The sequence below is a fragment of the Emydura macquarii genome, unplaced genomic scaffold (genome assembly GCF_026122565.2).
Source record: "Emydura macquarii macquarii isolate MOO-44397 ecotype Brisbane River unplaced genomic scaffold, CSIRO-AGI_Emac_v2 contig_1551, whole genome shotgun sequence".
In the NCBI taxonomy this organism is placed as follows: Eukaryota; Metazoa; Chordata; order Testudines; family Chelidae; genus Emydura; species Emydura macquarii.
The window spans coordinates 18937630-18957182 of record NW_027131688.1 but is presented as its reverse complement, the minus strand read 5'-3'; the positions used below and the strand labels follow the sequence as shown (position 1 = coordinate 18957182).

Below are 19553 nucleotides of genomic sequence, written 5' to 3'. Positions count from 1 at the left end.
GAATGGTGCAATGCTAGATACACTCTTAATGGCTTCTATCAAAAGTAGTGTTTGTATTTTGTGAAATACGTTTACGAAAACATTGCAAGAGTACTCCAGCAGATGATGATGAAATCAATTCCAAGATTCTGCCTGATTGTTACATAGCTCTTTTGGACTTTTAAAATTCAAACTGCAGGGAAATATCTCATTTGAAAGAGAATAATAAACAAAGCAAAAATAGCAATGCCAGGATTTTTAAAAACCGTTTTATTTATATAATATAATTAAAAATAGAATAAATTGGTCGTCCAATAAACTGGTCATTTCCTTGGGAGCAATCCCATTTTAGCATAAAGTAGCACATTTAAAAAAACCAAGTACTAATCTGGGTACACTGTGAGCACACACACGATATGGCTAGGTTACTAGCTTTGTCTGCCCTCAGTCTTAACAAGCAAATTAAACATTTTTCACATTTTTGTTAAATTAAACAAATAAACCTTGAGCTGCTCTGTGATCTTTCATTAGAACCATAATTGTCTGGAGAGCTCTGCATCAGTGCTTGAAGTTGGTCAGTTTCATGCACAGCATTAGTATTGGTAGCAGATCCAACAAAGTTGGATTTAATCTCTTCCCTAATTCTTACAATAGTCTGTTGGGAAGGAGAGGCATTTGCATGTTTTAGGAGATAGATTACTGTATCTCTGAATTGGAAGCACAGCAATGGGTTTTAAAGTGTCTGGACAGCCATGAAATGATTTTGAAAGGGAAGATTACTCAGTGGAAACAAAATAGGTGTTGCTTTTAAATCAGCTTATTGGCATGCACATTGTCACACCTCTGAAGGTGGCGGTAGGCTCCAAATGTATTTTTCACGAAAGCAGTTTTAGCATAAGGAAATATTGCCATAGCCCAGATCACAATTATCAGGTTTAGTTCTCAACTTACAGAAGAGCCACTTGCGGGCAGTATCACGTAAACTATTTCTGATGCTACTTGATTATTCAACACTGAATAACATTTACCAGGTCACGCTTTAATCTGTTTAGAGCTCTGAGGTCTAATTTTCATGGGTTTAAGATGATTGCATGCCTTTGAAATGCATTATGACATTAGTAGGGTCTGCACCAGAAACAGCATTGTTTCTGAGCATGAAAAACGTGGGCACATTTCAAAAGGAGAGTTAATTAAGAGGGTAAGTATATGAGTAGTTATCAAGTGCACCACAAGTTCCACTGCTAAACTCTGATAATAATTGTCATGCTGGGCATTATACAAATGAAGCTGCTTATGACTGATTAATCAGTTATGGACTATCAGTCTGTCAGGGCACTCAGCTGAAGCCTAAGAGTTAGCAAGATACCTACATTACAAGTACCACCACTAAGGATGAAGAATGAGTTGTAGACTATAGTTTCTTTTTCTGCATTTGTCTTGGACTGATTTTCTTTATTCTACTTTTTTTCCCCCTCTTTAGGACCCACGATTATCAGCTTTAATTTTTGACAAGCTTCAAGTGCCTGACTATTTACAGAAAAACAGGAATGACGGAGAGAGCAGATGTGAAATTTGTGCCACTCACCTGAATCAGCTGAAGCAGGAAGCTGTTCAACTGATCTACACCCTTAATCAAGCCAGTTGCCAAGAGGTACCTGGCCTCCCCCAAAGCTCTGCATCAGTGACCAGTGTCTTACCGAGGATGGTGACTGTGTCATCCCAAAGGGACTTGCCGCTCATTGCTGGGCAGGCTGGTAGACAGACTGGAAAATCAACAAACCTTTTCTCTGGGACCGAGAGAAAGAAGGGACTTGGTTGGCCACAAGGCACAAGCAGTTTTCCAAACTCCAGTGTTCAAGTAACTGTGGCACCCAGCGGCCTCAGTGGTGCTTTGAGCTCCGTGACTATCCAGGCTCAGCAATACCTTGAGGGCATGTGGAGTATCTCCAGGGTGAACAGTTTTCTTCCTCAAGCTTGTCTAGTAAGTACTCACCACTCAGATAAAAAGATGATGATTTTTTTAAAGGAATCAGCTCACACTGATTTGAACCATGTCTCGAGAAATGAGAGTTGAAAGGAGCTTTAAACTATGTTATGAATAGTTTAAACTATGATTGTTTTTCTCCAGCATATGTAACAGTTAAATGGGCTCTGATCTCAGGTGATAGAACAACCTTTTTGCAAATTTTTTGCACACATTTCAGCTTCGCATACAACAGATGGTGATCTTTACTTTCTCACACCTGGTGTCTGGTTTAAAAAAACACAAAGGGCCAAATTCATCCACGGTGTAACTCCATAAACTTCAAGGAAGTTATACCAAGGATGAATTCGACTCATGATGCTGAATTTCTGGGTCCCTGTTGAATTCAGTGGAAGTTATTCATATACTGTTGTGGAGAAATAGAAACTCTGCAGTTTAATTTATTGTAGGACAGGTACTACTACAGAAAAAGGCTATTCAGAATGTTAGTATATTACTGTCTACCCATTAAGGCCATTGTATTTTGACTCTGAATTCTAGTGATGTCTGTTTTAAACAACTCCTGTATTGTATGTATCTCTCTCTATAACTTGGAAAATCTTTGGCTTTGGAAAAAAGCCGTATAGAGAAGCTTGTTACCTTGAAAAGCGTGTCCATTACCAGTTTTGTATGATCTGTACTGGTCATTGAAAGACACTCAAGAAAACAGACCAAAAGTTATTTGCTCTGTAGGTGACACTCTTCCTTTTTAAGTAAAATTTCATGCTGAATTAATACCCCATCACTGTGCTGTTGGAGGTGCCACCATTCAAATGAGATCTATACAAATTGAAGTCTACTGGTGGTCATTTAAATATCCTGCAGCAGATTTTGCAAGACTGGAGCTGTTGGTTCTGGACAGATTTCAAGTTCAGCTTGGCATACTACAGTATATTAATCTACATCCTTGTATGTAATCACTGCCTATGTTTGTTTGGTAGTTTCAGCTGGTTGATTGCCAAGTTCAGCTGGACACTTTGCCTTCTAAAATCACTGCTGTGTGACATTGCTGTTACAGAAGGGCTTCTATGTTTGCATCCTAGGTGGGGCTGATTTTCAATGGTGCGTGAAATGATTTTACACACAGACAGACAGACAGATCCTGATCTCATTTACCCTGATGTAAATCTGCGGTATCTCCATTGAAGTCAGATAGTTTCTGCTAGAGTTATTTTTAATCATTAAAAATCTACAGTAAATCTATCTCATTTGGGTCTTTAAAGCACCTTGGGAACCTCTGTCTGGAAAGGTGCTGTATGAATGAAAAGTATGATGTCAATCTAAATACCAGGTAGAACTCTAGACAATATTGTGTATTAATGGTGTGCTGTCTTTCGAATTCTGTATGTGTCCCAGGGAAGTGATGAAATGAGAAACAGTTACTGGAGTGAAGAGCCTCCTGGGGAAATCTGCCTGGTTCCCTTCAAGCTTGCTTTTAGTGGTCTGTGGGGCAGTCCTGTCATGCAGACTGCCTGGCTGGGGACTCCAGGCTTCTAGGTTTTCTGGCTTTGGGGCAGCCCCACCATACCTGGGCTCACAGGTTTTCAGGCTTCCTGCTGTAGGGGTCTCAGAGTTTCCAGGTGCAATAATGCAGAGCCAGAAGCCCTGAACTTCTGGGACAGGCTTCCAGGATCTGCAGTTCCACGGCTGTCTTGTCATGTGGCCTGCCACAGGGCGGTGACCCCAGGGGTTCCACATTTTCAAGCCAGATGTAGTGTAACAGCAGCAGTGAAACTGACAAGAATGTGAAGTTCACTCAGCAGCTGCCGGTCCCCGGAAGCACATTGTGTTTCCAAGCACCATTTTTTAAATGAAACTTTTGGAAGATTTCTGGTTTGCACGAAATTTTGAAAAATGTGGATTCACAGAGTTTAAGACCAGAAGGGACCATTAGAAGTTTTGTTCCCATTTGGAAATTTCTAATGAACTGGAAAGTCCAACTTTTTGCCAGCTCGAGTTCCTATATAGGATGCATAAGAGAGGATCCTTCTTGAAATAATTTTACTTTTCTAAGTAGTAGATTTCTATCCAAGGAGCTAAATGTGCTTTACATGTATTAATGAAGTAACACTCAGTACAGCATGCGAGTTAGATATTTATCCCCATTTTAAAGACAGGCAACAGAGAGGCTAAGTGACTAGCCCAGGGTCACACAGCAAGTCTGTGGCAAAGGTGTAAGCCCTCAAGGTTACAAATAAAAGAAACCTAGCTCACAGGTATTGCACAATAGTGGCCACCAGTGAGCTGCATGTTTGGTTTTATTTCTGCAGTTTTTATGTGAGTTTGGAATTTGGATTGTAAACTTTTGGTACGGAGATGCATCTTTAAAGCACCTAGTGGACTTTCGGTGCTGTATAAGTTATATGCTTCAGGATCAACGGTTGGGAACAACAGTTAGGGAACCAGGACAGAATAAAATGTAGGTAGAAAAAACATAGTGAATAAGGTACAAAAGATGCAGATAAAATTAAATTGTGAGATAGGATCTTGTGATCAGTTCCTTCAACCGATTGCTCTCTGGTCAATAGTTCCAAAAACTACAGACCTGCTAGTGATGATCAGTAGTTTGGCCAGCTAGTGAACAATATTTGGGGTGATATAACTCTGTCTAAGACAACTGTCTCGTGTCTGGTTGTTGAAGAGTGTGATTATTCATATTTTAATAGCGCTTTTTATCCCAAAGCTAACAAATTGAATACTATTTCATCTCTGGGATGAAACATGACATAGCGCTAGCAGTGCATAGCATCACTGCACAAAAGTTTAGAATAGGAATAAAGAACTGGATGGGGAAGTTTAGGTATGCCAAATGTGATTACCTATGCTGGAATTTGTATATGCAACCCTTTTAGAGACTTGAAAAGTTATGTTTTTCTGTGTATTTTCAGGTAACTGTATTATATACTACATTAACCAGCTTAATGTAGCTATCCTAAGTGCATTAAAAACATCACAGTGAAATAGAGCATGTTTTGGAAATTGTTTTTCCTTGCATTTTATGCCAAAACAAAACCAATGTGACATTATACATGGGATTGATGGGATTTGTTTGAATAGATACATTATACATGGGATTTGAATAGAAACAAATGATATATTGCAAAAATATTGCAGCTCCTTAAATCTTTAGCATCTTCTAGTTTGCTTAAAAAAATTCATTGGGAGAACTGGAAAGTTGGACTATTAGAAAAATAGAAGTAATGTGCAAAATAAGAGACCAAATATAGGCAAGGTGCTTAAGCACTCACCTAACAGTAAACACACGAATAGTCTAGTTGAAGTCCAATGGAATTATTCATATGTTTAAAGTTATGCATGTGTTTACATACCTTGCTAAATCAAGCCAGACAGGGCGAGATCCTCAGCTGTGAAAACTCGGGTAGGTTCTTTGAGGTCAGAGAAACTATGCTGATTTACCCCGTCTGAGAATCTGGTCCTGGTTGTTTAAATCACAATTCAAAGTCTGTCCTGGAATTCTCAGGCAAGAATCTCCTATTTACGCTAATGGGATCTAAGTGAATACATATGAAGGCAGAATTTAGCCCTTCATTAGCTTTCTTTTATTCTGTTTTGTTTTATAATGAGGGTGACTTATATTTTCTTTAGTGAAATTACTAAAAAATAATTGACTGTGGAAAATATGGGAATGTCAAGATTGACTTTCCAGCACTTTGTTATACACTGAAAGGATTTTTAAAGGATTTTTAAAAATCTTTTTTGATAGCTCGCCTCACTGACCTTTTATTAATACAATGAATGAAATTTATTTGAGGATTTGGCAACAGTGGCTAAAATTTGGTGATTTAACAGTAAATCTTATTCCTGAGACAGAGGGAAGAAAGGACTTGGAATACTTTGAGTATAGGGGAATTTTTCAAATTATAGAGATAATCCTGGCCCCATTGAAATCGATGCAGGCTTTGCCATTGACTTTAATGAGTCTGGGATTTCACCTGTGATGCGTAACGGTTTTTTAAACTCTGATCATTGTAATGATCTAATATCATGATAATATCTATTGTGCTTTTATCAAAGGAGCATAGGTGTGGGAGGGAGGGAGAGGAAAAAATCTTGGAAGCCAGTGGCAGGTCACTTTGCCTAGCAAGTCTGAACAGCAGCAGGAAACCTACTGGTCAGTGTTACTGAGAGTTCTGTGGTAGAAACCTGATTTACAGGTAAGAAAAAATCTCCCTTCTTGATGCTCTCATAGCAGAGCTTTGGGAGTGCTGACATGCCAGCAGTATGTTATTTCAAAAAACGCAGAAGGCAAAGGACGCTAGTGGGTTAACGTCATTGTCAATACCATGTGTTCAAAAATCATGATTTTCAGACCCCTCCAAAACTATGAGATGAGCTTAAAAAGAATAAGATTTTAAAAATAATTTTTTTCTGCTGTCGTCTGATATTTTCACTTTTAGGGGAAAGCACACCATCAATTTGTGTGTGATCATCTCAGGTTCAAAGTTCAACTTTAAACACACACACAAATGCAGTCTCCCTGTTCAGTACTCGAAAGGGGACTCCGCTTTCTCCAGACACCAGGGTATGGGATGCTGGCATTATATCCCTCTCTAACTCCCTGTCTACCTAGAGCTAAGCAATTATTATTACAGCTTCTCACAGAGAAACAAGCCCAAACTAGCTTTTTTGACCATCAAAACAACAAGCGATAATAAAGAACTGTCAGCTCAGACATCACCTGTTCCCATCAAGGGCAGATAAGTGGACACTAGAGATTATTTGCAAAGGATACTCCATAAAATTCATCTCATTCATGTCTCATAAGATTGTGACTCCCGGTCACCCAGTAAAGAAAGCTACCTGCCTTCAAACCTTTATAATTTACTTTCCCTTAGAGCAGTTTCCTCAGTTTCCATTTCCAAACAGTGTTTTCATGGGAACTATTCAAGTTCCCCCCCGACCTCCAAAAAGACGGAAATTCAGCTACATGGATCTTTGTCCCACTCAACAAGTGTATCATAAAATATACATCAGGCTGGAGAATCTTCCTCTTTTCACCAAGGAGATTGTAACTGCGTATTTCCTCTGTGGAACTGATTTGACAGGGACCTTCCCTATTCATATTCATCCATGCAGTTTCCATTTCTTCTGCTTTGTCATAGGCCACTTGCACTACTGTATGATCCCCAGATCAACTAATCATTGCATCTAATCAGAACATCCCACTCCCTTTATTTCAGCTACGGTCTTTGCCATGAGAGAGCAATCCATCTTCAGAGTTTGGACCTCAGAAAGATCATCAAATATCATATTTTTAGAACAGAATCTGTCTAAATCTTGAAACTTTTTTCGTCCCATGAGGTTTGAAGGTTACTGTTTCACATTGTCTTGATTTGGATATTAAGGAATTTTATGTTGGCTCTAACAGAGTGACTCCTCAAAATATTCAAGGCCATTCCACTAAGACTGTAGTGATATTTCCAGTAGGACTGTAGTAACCATATTGTCAGAGAAAAATAGAATTTCTTATTGAAATTTGCAATTGAAATTTACTTTGTTCTTTCTTTAGTCATTCACCAAGTATTACAACAACATATTGTTGTCTGCATGTTCTATTTTTGGATAGTGTGTACTACAGGCTACCAGTATTAGTTTTTTTTCTCTTAATTTTGGTTTACTTACCTATGTTTGTTCCTACCACTCATGTCCCAGTGGTAGTAAGGTTCTTGATAGGTGGACAAGTGAAGCTTGAAAATAGGACCGTTTTATCTTAGCTGCTTATTGGTCAGCTCCTCCACCGGTTTAGAGGCCCCTTCCCCTCTCTTCTCCTTTGTCCTCTCCCTCTAAATGGTGCACTTGTAACTATGTATATACTTACTATTTATATCCCCTTCTTCAATGCTTAGCCGAATGGTTGGCCATAGCGATCATTCACCATTTGGTATGTTCCTATGCTGCTCCATGAGCTTGATGGGGCAAAAGTCCAATGTCAGAACAGACTTGATGCATCCATGTAATAGGGTGTCTGCCTCTGGGCCTCCTCCATCCCTCGGCTGGTGGAATTTTATCCCAGATGTTATAAGCCACCCGGAGAATGGCGTTTGCTGGATTGTCTTGTGGCATTCTGGTGACATGCCTGAAAAGCATAAGACACCAGCTGCGGACAATGGCCCCATTGGTCTGTAGACCAGAGTGACTGTAAATGTCATCTGCATTATGAATGAAGTCCTTTCACTTATTATTTATATGCTTGTGGATCTTTGGAAGTAGTCTCCTAGGGTCAGTCTGCAATAGGCACCGGTTCTTCAGAGGTGGGTGCAGTATAATAATCTAGCTGGGTTGACAGGGTAATCTGGAAATCATTGGCTTTCACCTAAGCACTTGGTGCAAGAAAAAATCTTTCAGAACTGGGAGGACTCAACCAAGTAGTCTTGAGCCTTGACTGGTGGACACACTTGATGGGAGAAAAAGAATTTATAGATTAGTCAAATGGGGACAAAATTGTCTCATGTGGGGCTTGACTCTCCATTGTGCTCTTTAAAAGGCCTGTGAAATCCACCATTGCTCCAGCATCTAAGCGCTAATCATGGCACCCCTGAGGTGGAATGCCATGATACATACCAGGACCATGTAACGTGCGTTGGGAATATTGTCACCCTTTGATACTATTGTTACTTTGAACTAAGAACACCATTTTAGGAGACCCTTCCTTCCTTCCTTCCTTCCTTTTTTTAAAGTTATTGAAACTCAGACATAAAAAGCCATTACAAAATGACTCTGTTCCAGCACTTGAATTTAAAAAAATAGAGAATTTATAGTATGTAGCTAGAATGCGTAGACTTCTCATGCTTTTCATGTATGTATATTTAATGGAATTTATTGCCGCTTTACAGAACATACTGTCAAATCAACTATGTTAATTGAAAAAGATTTATCATATTATTGCTAATGTTTTAGCATGGTTTTAGATGGTGTATAAAACAGTGCTAGTTGAAATGGCATTAATGTATGCATTTAAGTTCCTTTTTCATTTATGTGCATTATTGATCTTCTTTCATTGTTGGGGAGGTAATGGATTTATAATTAGAATACACTCTCAGTAATCAATGATGAGATTATTAGGCTTATAAATAGAATTTTAAAACTAAGATGAGGTAATTTCCCAGTGTAACTAAGAATCAATAATTAGAGGTTTGCCTTGAATCTTAAAATAGTGCTTGTAAGATTAAGAATAAAACATTTCTTTAGAGGAATAAATCCATGTATATTTCTTAAACCATATCTTGATATAACACTGTTATCTAGTGTTTCTATTTAATTCTTCTCCAAAGTTAGCCCTTCTTTTAAGTTGTTTGGCTTTCCCCAGTGGTGCAGCCATGAAGGCTGGCTGCCCAAATTTGGTCTTGTCCTGGTAGATGCCCGATTGCCATATGCTTGCAATCAGGCTTGCGGGAGTGACATGAAGACAGAAGATGCACTGAGCAAGTCCCTTGTCCTGGCACACGGGTGTAGGTTCTTTCCTGTCTAACTTCATGCTCTTATTTCAGGGCAGAATTTGAAAGGGGCCACATGCTGACAGGAAAGGTTACTGACTGATGCTCTCTGCTGTTGGACAAAGACAGAGGCTTAACACCTGTTCTGTCACATCTCTCGAACTCTGAGTTCCTACCCTGATAAATTACTGGATAGATAAGGGAAGGGACTCTGCCCCTTCCCCTCCCAGTCATCAGAGGAAGAGTTTGTCCATCCATGCAGTGGTGGTAATCCCTTGCATCACTTATCCCCTCCCCTTCTGTATGAGTTCCCCCACCACCTGCTAACATACCAAGGTCAGAGACTCTGGTTTAAAAAAACAAACAAAAAACCACCTTGACCAAAAACTGTTAAATTGCTTTGCATCTGTGTTACTTGAGCTCCAGGACTATAGTAAATGCCACAAGCTACTTGGCCTTAATGGGGTAAATATGGATGGAATGGAGGATAAAGGAGTTGCATTGCATGTATATGAGCTGCCCGTCCCCTGCCTTGGAACTCTAGTGTTCTTTCTTTTATGGCTTTGCCTATTGACTGAACTGTCCCTTGGGTAGACTGACTTAGTGAGGAATCAGCATGCATGTAGCCCAGAGGGCACTATAAATTTTAGGCTTGTCGCAGAGCCTTGTTCAGTAGATTTGTGTGTGCTAAGGCCCAATTCTCCCCTCAGATGTACATTTTTAAGCAAGATATTATCTGCACAGTGACATGTACTCGGTACCCGACAGGAAGGTTGGGCCCTAAGAACATTTCTTTAAAGTAGTTAAATTTAACACATAGGCCAAAGCAAGATCAAAATAGAAATTAGGAATGAGTGTCTGTCATTTTTGCCTTTTATTTCTTTATTGGTATTTCTATGGTGCTCATCCTCAGAATATCTGAGCGCCTCACAACATTAATGAGGGGTTTCTCGGGTAGGAAAGTTTCATTATACCCATTTTACAGATGGGGGAGTGAGGCACAGGGATTAAGTGATTTGCCCAGAATCACATAGGAAGTCTGTGGCAGAGCCAGAGGAAGACTACCGTAGGCCTCCTGACTCCGAGTTCTGTGCATATAAGACCATCTTTCTTCACTTCCCTTAAAGAAATATCCAATTACTGCAAGTTTGCACTAATGGGAAGGTCTTTCCTGTGGTTTGTCTTCTCTGGGGAAAACAAACACTAAGCTGATGTAAATGTACATTATTACAAGCTTGTAAATGCCCCCCTTTGCTTCCCTGCTCTGACTTCTGTCAGGGGAGTCAGCCAAGAAACCAGGGGCTGTCGATTTTTATCCGATTGGGTGAATGGTTCATTTTTAATTGTGATCCAAGTGGCAGTTTAAAACATAGTGAGCAGTGGAGCAGCCACATCTTGGCTTTGGGAAGCTGCATTCATTTTTAACGTGCTGATAGAAGATGTCATGTAAGGTTTTTCTTTTCTTGTGGCAGAGGGGCCCCAGTTATTCAAGCATAGCCTTTGTGTACTCCAATGTGGCCATTTGAGTAAATCCATCCCCCACAAAGCGGTGATTTTTAAAGGAGGAAGGTCCAGCAGGGGCTCCTTTTATTTGGGGCTGCCTTTTCCTCTGTGACCTAAATCTGTTAGTGCCAGATTTATACAGGGCATCTGGGAGAGCACACAGCTTCCTCAGAGGTTGTGTGACAACTTGTTGTTCAGCTGGTAGAGGTAAGCAAGAGCTTCCTCTATATACTGAGTGGCTCAGGGCCAATTCTCCACTGCCTGGGACTGGGTGTGGCCCCTTACATCTGTGAGAAGTGGGTGTAGAATGCTGCCATGGCCATGTCCACACTTATGAGTCTGCAGTGACACAGCTTTACCGATACAGCTGTGCTGCTGTAAGAGTGCTTGTGTAGCGGCGTTATGCCTATGGGAGGGCCTCTCCTGCCGAGATAGCAATGTGCACACAAGTGCTTATGCCAGCAAATCTTATGTCGCTCAGGGGTATGTGTTTTTTTTGTTTTTGTTTTTGTTTTCCACACCCCCTGAGCGACAAAAGTTTTGCTGACATAAGTGCTAGTGTAGATATGGCCTAAATTGGAATGGTAGCATTTTACACCCACTTGCACGAGTGTGAAGGACCACACCAGAGACCAGATTCCTCCATGCCTTCTGGTCCGTTTGTGCTAGCTTCAGTCCCATAGAACAGGCATAACCAATCCTCCCTAGGGTATGCCCCTGTTGGAGGGTAGCCGGCATTCCAAATCAGAGACCTGAGCAGGCACTTCAGGGGATGGAGGAGGAGGAGGTGGCGTGACTGTGGTGGACCCACACCCTTGCAGAGCCCCATAGGGATCACTGAAGCAGGGGCACAAGCCCTTAGAGCTGCCCTAGCCTGTGCCAGGGCAGGAGTAGCTCCCGTAGATCCTAAATAGGAGTCACAAGCTGTCTCCTCTCCATGCCTGCACTGGCACAGGGATGAATCTGGCCCAAAGTGCATGACAGTGAAAAATCAGGCCCCACTTCTGTGCTCTCAGGGGCTGATCCTGCACATTATTGAAGGCAGTGGCGACATTCCCATGACTTCAGACTTCAGTGCAAGATCTGAGCCCTCAAACTCTAATGTTAATCCAAACGCTGAGGGCCTTGAATTTGTTCATGAACCGGAGTCTCTTATGAGGTAGCTTGCTGCACTGCTGTGAGACGGACGGTAGGCAGACCATCCTACTTCTACTAAATTCTACCTCTCTGCCTTCTTTTCTTCCTGGTGTAATTTTCAGGATGAAACAATAAGTGAGGTGTTATGAACTCTCAACTGTGGCTAGCGGTGAAGCCTTTTTTGGAATAACTCTGTATTTGATTCACACAGAGCACATGATGCACATAAAAGGCTGATACTGCAGGCTTAGGCACAAATTATGGGAAATGGCATTCTTGTTACCACCCCACAGCTGCAGGTTGTAAAACAATTACAGTCGTGTATTTTAGTTATAAAGTGCCCTACTAGTTTATAACAAGCCCCAGTGGAAACATTGTCAAGTGGTAGTAAAAAGTTTATCCCAAACATGCTTTACTTCAAACGGCATATACTGCACGGTACCTTTGTGTCAGTCTGAAAGGGAGACATTTTACGTCAAGCTATGTGCACTATTACATCCATGCTTGGGGGAAGGGAGGGTTTACAGTCTGAAAATTACCCAGATAGTGTTTTACGTCACATTTGTTCCAGTTAATGGGAGCAGGTTATAGAGTTTTAGGATTAATCACTTTTGGGTAAAATTATTTATAATTATTTCATGTACAAACAGTAGCTTATATAAAATGCAAACTTGTTAGGCCATGCAATTTTGACAATTTAATTTGCTGTGACCACTATAGTTTTAAAGTGGAACGTATTGGATTAAAGGGGGGGAAAAAAACCAAAACTCCAAATACAAAATCTCCTGCAGGATCAGGCTTGTGCTCCACATATAAAATTCACATTGTCATCTGTTGGAGTTCTGCAAGATTGGCCCAGTATTTTGGAAAGGAAACTGTGTCCAATTTTGATCTCACTTACACTAGTGTAAATCAGGACTAATTCCATTAATGTGAGTTGAGTTACACTTGTGTAAAACTGCATTAATTGAGAGGACAATTGGGCCCATCCACTTTAATTTGTTTGGGTTTTTTTTTTTTTTTTTTATATTCCCTCCTATATGAAGCTACCTTTTTTTATTTTTATGTTTTAGAATCGTATCCATTTCCTTTCTGTTATACCTCGATCCATTTTTCTTGGGATCTTCCTTTGTTTTTTTTCTACCTTCATTTTATTGCCACACACATTTGTCCTTCTCTATTCATCTGTTTTAAGCTTTTATATCTCAATCTTTGTTTCTTCTCTATCCCCAGTGCCAGTTTATGCACATGGTTTTACAATTACTATTCCACTGGAGCAAAGCAACAGCAGCAGCAGGCTGGCTTTTTGGGTATTTCTGGGAAATTCTGTGGCCTGTGTTATCCCGGAGGTCAGACTGAATGATCTCAATGGTCCCTCCTGGCCTTGGAATCTATGAAACAATGGACAAAGGTCAGTGTCCAGAGACTGGAAACATTCTAGCTGAATTTTTGGCTTTGGACCTCAAACTTTTTATAACAAGTTAAGAGCTTGTTAGAGCTGTAATTGTTACTTAAATAGGTTATGGGTAGACAAAATATTATGTACCTGGATATCTGATATATTGTGAAATTATCTACAATGTAATTCTGGAAAAGTCTGATGTATTTAAAATCATGCAGATGTTTCCTGAGCTCCTGCCTTATGGTCATAGTAGAGAGCAGTGATCCACTTATTAGTATACAGAGAAAGGGCTTCGTTCTCTGATGCTCCAGAACCCTAGTCAATGTACCTGGAGGATGGAGGGGTGAGGGCTGGGAAGATGTTAGATCATCTTTGGTTTGTTTGTTCTGCCCCTTGAAGCAAACTGGAGCAGCTGCTCACCCCTAACCCCTCACTTGCTAATCCCTCCCCACTTGACACTGGTTGCCTCCTTGCCTGCCATTTAGACATCTCCTTGCTAGTTCTTTCCTCATCCATGTTGCATGGACTCGTGCTCCTGGCTGACCCATCTTCCACCTGCTTCAACAGACCTACTGCAAAACCGTTACCTGTGGCTCAGTGCCTGTTATGCCCTTAAGCCAGCCTGCTCCCCTGGTGTTATGTAAAGAATTACAAGGACTTTTTCAAACGTCTTGAAGACGAGAAGCTGGAGTTTGAGCCACCAGTTAGTCATTTTAAAACTCCTTACTGCAGTGATTGATATCTGGCTGTTACTATGATTGGCACTCTATGAATATCTAAAATAGATAGAAACTCTCACAGCAGCTTCATCCCAACTCTCCTGTGCTGCTTACCGGGGTGAGAGATGGGGTGGGATGTGTCCGTGTTAGTCTTGTGCATTCTTAGAGAGACTGCGAGAATTGCTAGGGTGCCTCAGTTTCTTCACCACTCCAGGCCCCTACTCATTGCAGGTGCCTCGTGCTCCTCCCATACTCTCCATAAGTCTCCCATTGCTGTCGGTTTTTTCAATTTTCTTTTGATTTTAAAAACAAAATTTATTGCGATTATTCCCAACTCAAATATTTTGACTTCCAAAAGAAGGCCAAGGAGCACCACTTGTGTCTACTGTTTGCATGACCTCATGACTGGCCCTGGGACTCAGCAGGTCTCAAATAAGTCATCAGAGGTTCCCCACAGTGAGACGGCAAGTTAGGCCAAGAGTCCCGACTTGGTTGCTCCAGCCACAGGCCAGCTTTCTTCCCTGCCACAGCATCCTCTAGAGATTCCTATAAAAAAAATCCCTGAACGCCAGTTAGTCCTGAATGCGTCAAATACATGGGGTAAGATTTTTCAGAAGTGTTGGCCTACTTCTGCTCTTGTTGAAGTCAACGAGTGTGTGACTTCAGACGTAAATCCAATGCTGAGCAGTTGACAATCCCTCCCTTGAGGTTTATGCAGTTTCCAAAGGGTTAAGGTTTTTATTTATTTATTTTTAATAAAGCACCATTGATCTTGTGGTGCAGAAACCTATTACAGTTAAAATATTCAGTGCAGTCAGTAACACATTATAATGACAAGGTTGTGATTTCTGCACTTGATCATGAATGATTTATGAAAATTCAGTAAACAGTGAAGGCAGAGTTCCCTTTCAGCAGCCTATTGAAGTAGTCTCCTTGTGCAGACTTGTGTGGTTATAAAAAGGCCCCAACAATCAACAAACCTGCTCCTATCCCCCTGGAAAATTACATTTTCAAAATACATCCTTCAGAAGAGCACTCTGTATGAGGTGAGGTATTTCTCACAGCTAAAAAGCAAGACCTCTTTTCATTATCTTTCTTTAACCCTTCAGGGCCCGTAACTGAAATTAGCCTGAAATTGTTGTTAGTGACAAATTGGAGCGAATGGGAGGTTGCCCAATGTTTTCGTTTTCCTAACTTGGGGCAAGTGACTTGGACTTGCCAGATTTCCTAATGCCTGAATTGCCATTCCTTGAATCAGCAGCACTTCTTTGATGGCAGGCGGAACTTACCTATGCCTCAATCTACCTTTCCTCTTGCTTTGTTTCTCTTCTGCTTTCCTCTCCTTCCTCTTTCATCTCTGGGTCCTCTCTCCTCCCACCCTCTATTTTTGCCTCTCTATTTGCTTATCAGAGAATGGCCTAGAGAATTTATTTGCTAATAGGACAGTAGAAAATCCAGGACCCACTTACCCACCACACACGCTCTTGTTCTCTGCCTGCAACGGACTAGACTAGATGACCTCTCAAGTTCCCTTCCAGTCCTATTATTCCTTAACCTCCCCCCACACCACACCCCACCCCACCTCTCTGCATCTTTCTCCCAACCATATTGCCAGCATCCCTTTCTCTAACTTCCCTACTCCTTCAGTCCCCCTCCCCTCTCTCTTTGCTTCACACTGAGTTAGAGAACATTCTCTCTAAAAGGCTCCCTGGGCTGGTGGCGAGTGTCCATCTTCACTGGGAGCATTTCCTGCTGTGCGGATGCTGAGCCTGTCCCTGCGTGAAGCACTCATTGCAATCAGTTCTGGTCTCCTGCGACCCATCAGCAGAGCCAAGGAATAGGAAGTCAATCACTAATTAGAATGAGCACGTTAGGAACAGAACAATTCTAGTGCCAAACACTAGTTGTGCTTACTAGTCTCTATCACTAATAGCACTTTTAGGGCCTGATCCAGTGCCTGTTAATTTAGGTGGGTGTCTTTCCACAGACAGGCAGTGAATCTGGCCCTTATGGTACCATTTTAAAAAGAGCTTAAGGCCCAGATTTCTAAAGGTATTTAGGCATTGTTGCACTCTGCCTTGCAATGCCTTACTGATTTAGGAGCCTAAATAACATTTTCAAAAAGGGATTTAGGCACTTAGGCGCCTCTGTCACGGAGTCTAAATCCCATCCTAAGTCCAATTGAAAGTCAATGGAATTTAGGCTCTGAAGTCACTTAGTGTATGTGTACACTGCAGTTAAACACCCGCGGCCGGTCCGTGTCGGCTGACTTGGGATCACAGGACTCGGGCTGTAAAATTGCAGCGTAGATGTTCTGATGTGGGCTGAAACCCAAGCCCTGGGACACTGTGAGGGGATATGGTCGCTCAGGATGGTACAAACACTATCTGAAATGAATTCTAAGCTTTGAAGAACCTTTTTGTTTTTCTCAGCCTGTCAGTATGTGGCAAAACTGATGTTACCTCTGAGTTTAAGAACACTGAGTAATTAAAGACATAATGAAAAGGTATGGATTGTCTAAGTATGTTGTTTCACTGATAAATTTCTCTTGCATGCCTCATTCCTTTTTTTTTTTCCTTTCCAAGAATTGATGCACTTTGGTCCTTTGAGTCCCACCTTTCTTTCTTTGATAAATCTCGCTCTAAGAGTGAATAGTAAAATCATTTCACTTGCTAAGAAACTGCAGGCTAAATTTTCAAAAGCGACCAGTGGATTGGGACACTGCAACTTTTATGTACTGAACTGGAGACCTATTGGGGGGACTGATGTTCAGAAAATATTGAGTATCTGCCTCTGAAAATTAGGTCCCATTAAGGCCTCTCAAGTTGGACACACAAAAATTGAGGTGTCCAAAATCACTAGACTCGTTTGGAAATTTAGGCCAGTGGATTTTGGAAGGGGATAAGAGCCTGTGGGTATATGTCTGCATTGTTGCCCATTGTCTATATAGGGCTATTCTAGAATAGCTTCAAAGAAGATATGATAAATCCACTTTCATTATATGCATACATTCAGCAATAGAGCTGTATTAAATGAATAGCTGTTAAGAGAAGCAACCTACTAGAAGACTAGAAATGTGGTGCGAAAAAAAGGTTATCCAGTCAACAGGTTCTACTGAAGCATCATAAATCTGTTACCTATTGCCTTGACATTCCATGGAGTATCATGTTAGCTGTGCAGATTTCACTTTTTGCTTTAGATTAAGAAGTGTCTGCACAGAAAATCCAGTAGTTCATAAATCTTTGCTTCTTCTGTAATAATTTGTAACTTAAATAGTGATTCTCCTGCTAGTCACCAAACTGTTGTGTAAATCCTAGTTTTATAGAGGTCCATGAAGAAATTTCTGTGATATTGAATGGGGACTATGCTTTGACCCTGTAATTTTAATTTGTAGTATCAAAAGCTCTACATAGACTTTATGGATTGATTTCTGGTAGGTTCTTTGTCTTGGACTCCAGTTTTCTGAATCGGTATAAAAATGTTTTTAGTGAATTGCTCTGGGGAAAAGCATCAACCACTTATGAAATCCCTCACCCCAAACTCTGGAAGGGTCAGATCCTTAGAGTTCAGTGGAAATTGAGGGAGCCAGAACCTGTCAAGATGCACTCAGCACTTTTTGAGAATTGGGCCTTAAATGAAACTCCATGCAGCACTTCAGATGTGAAGTGACTGACTGGAAAGGAGTCACTTGACATCTGAAGAATTTTGTCACTCCCACTCTGATGAGAGAAGCTCAGTTTGCATTTTTTAGAGTGTGAGAAAGTTGAGGTATTGCATGTAAGTGTGAAGGCACTATCATGTCTGCGTAGCAGATAGTTATAAAACTTGATCTATGGTGGCCTAGAATTTAAAGTTTTGGTGGCATCCCAGGGAGTATTTAATTGCATTTGTGCTTTATTACAAGGCTGTCTCCTTTTCCTGAATTTATTTTAGCTAATTAGTTGGAAATGTCAGAGTAGTATTTCAAATGACAGAAACATCATATATTATCATACATGAAGCAATTAACTCTTCTGACAAATATTTATTGTGGTGTCTTCTTTAATTAAGCCTTTTGTATTCTTAGAAATCTGTTCTCCCCAAAAGGATACTTTTCCAGCTCTGAGGAGGTGTATTTGTGCAGACCACCCCTGACATCACAACTAGCTTAATGAAACTTGGCAATGGAAGAATTAATGGGCCTAAACATCCGGATACATACAGGACACTGTCTGCTTCAGAATACAGATTTCTATAATATTTTGGGAAAAAAAGACCCAAGTACACCAAAAACTCCCCTAAACACCACTGATTTGGGACATTACATTGAAAATGATTCATCCCCGGGCGCTCTTGTTCTGTGCACAGATACCATTGGCAGGGGACAGAAAAGTAACATACTTGTGCTGCTGAGGCTGATGATGATGGTAATGGAAAAACAGCAGAGCAGAGGCTTATATAGCAGGGTTTAAAAAAAAAAAATCGATGTTTTTACTTGTTTCTTGTGGCTACTCATGTGGAAACAAGTTACAAATGTGACTGTTTGTTTAGCTCCTTTTACACAGATAGGTCTCGTAGATGACGTGCCACTGAGAAATAATTCCTGACAGTTATAACTGAACCAGATAAACAGTTCTGCCAGCCGCCAAATAAGACTGTAAAACAAAAGGGTTCTGCTTATCGTTTTCCATTTCTTCATGCTTGTCAAACTGTTTAACTGTGCATTACCCATAACAAAGGGTCTCCATATTACTCTGCTTGTCTGCTATGGTCATGGTTTTAACCTTCTCCATTGCAGGGCCCTCTATGGCATGCTTCTCCACCTTCATCACTTTTACCTTGCTTTTGCTGTGTTTTAAGCACCGGCTGCAAGGACCTGATTTAGAAGCACCACTTTAAAATTCAGGCTGTCATACTTTTAATCTACGTTCATATGTATACATCCACGTATGTATTTTTAAAATATTTTTCTTCAGGCAGAGGCAGCAACAGAGGGTGGACAGGAAGGTCCTAACATTCACGTCGCCTCAGGACATAGCAACGGTGACCAATCGGGAACCGGCGGCTTACTGACCTCGCAGAGTTTGATTACACCTGCTGTGGCCTCTGCCGGTACTTCAGCTGCAGCTTCGTTCTTCATAAGGTAGCGTTCATCTCGACAGTTTACAAAATTGCTAATGGATGTTACCCGGTTGTAAATGGAAGTGTGTTTCACTTGCCACTATGAATAAGAGTTCATGTTAGCATGTGGTGGCAATTACTGAAAAGGGAGGTAACCATCCTCTCCAGACTTGGCTTTGCACCATTGCTGAGAAGGAGGGTGCATGGGTGAGGTCATGGCTTTTATTTCTGGAGCC

The 19553-nt window shown here is 41.0% G+C and overlaps 1 protein-coding gene across 3 annotated transcripts in view; it reads left to right on the top strand.

Moving 5' to 3' along the window:
* KIF26A (kinesin family member 26A) overlaps window positions 1-19553 on the top strand; it is a 115068-nt gene that overhangs the window by 35898 nt on the left and 59617 nt on the right. For all 3 annotated transcript variants that reach the window (XM_067554973.1, XM_067554974.1, XM_067554975.1), the window contains 2 exons: window positions 1460-1960; window positions 19173-19339. In XM_067554973.1, coding sequence (XP_067411074.1) covers window positions 1460-1960; window positions 19173-19339 — 668 coding nt within the window. The remainder of the gene's footprint in view (window positions 1-1459; window positions 1961-19172; window positions 19340-19553) is intronic.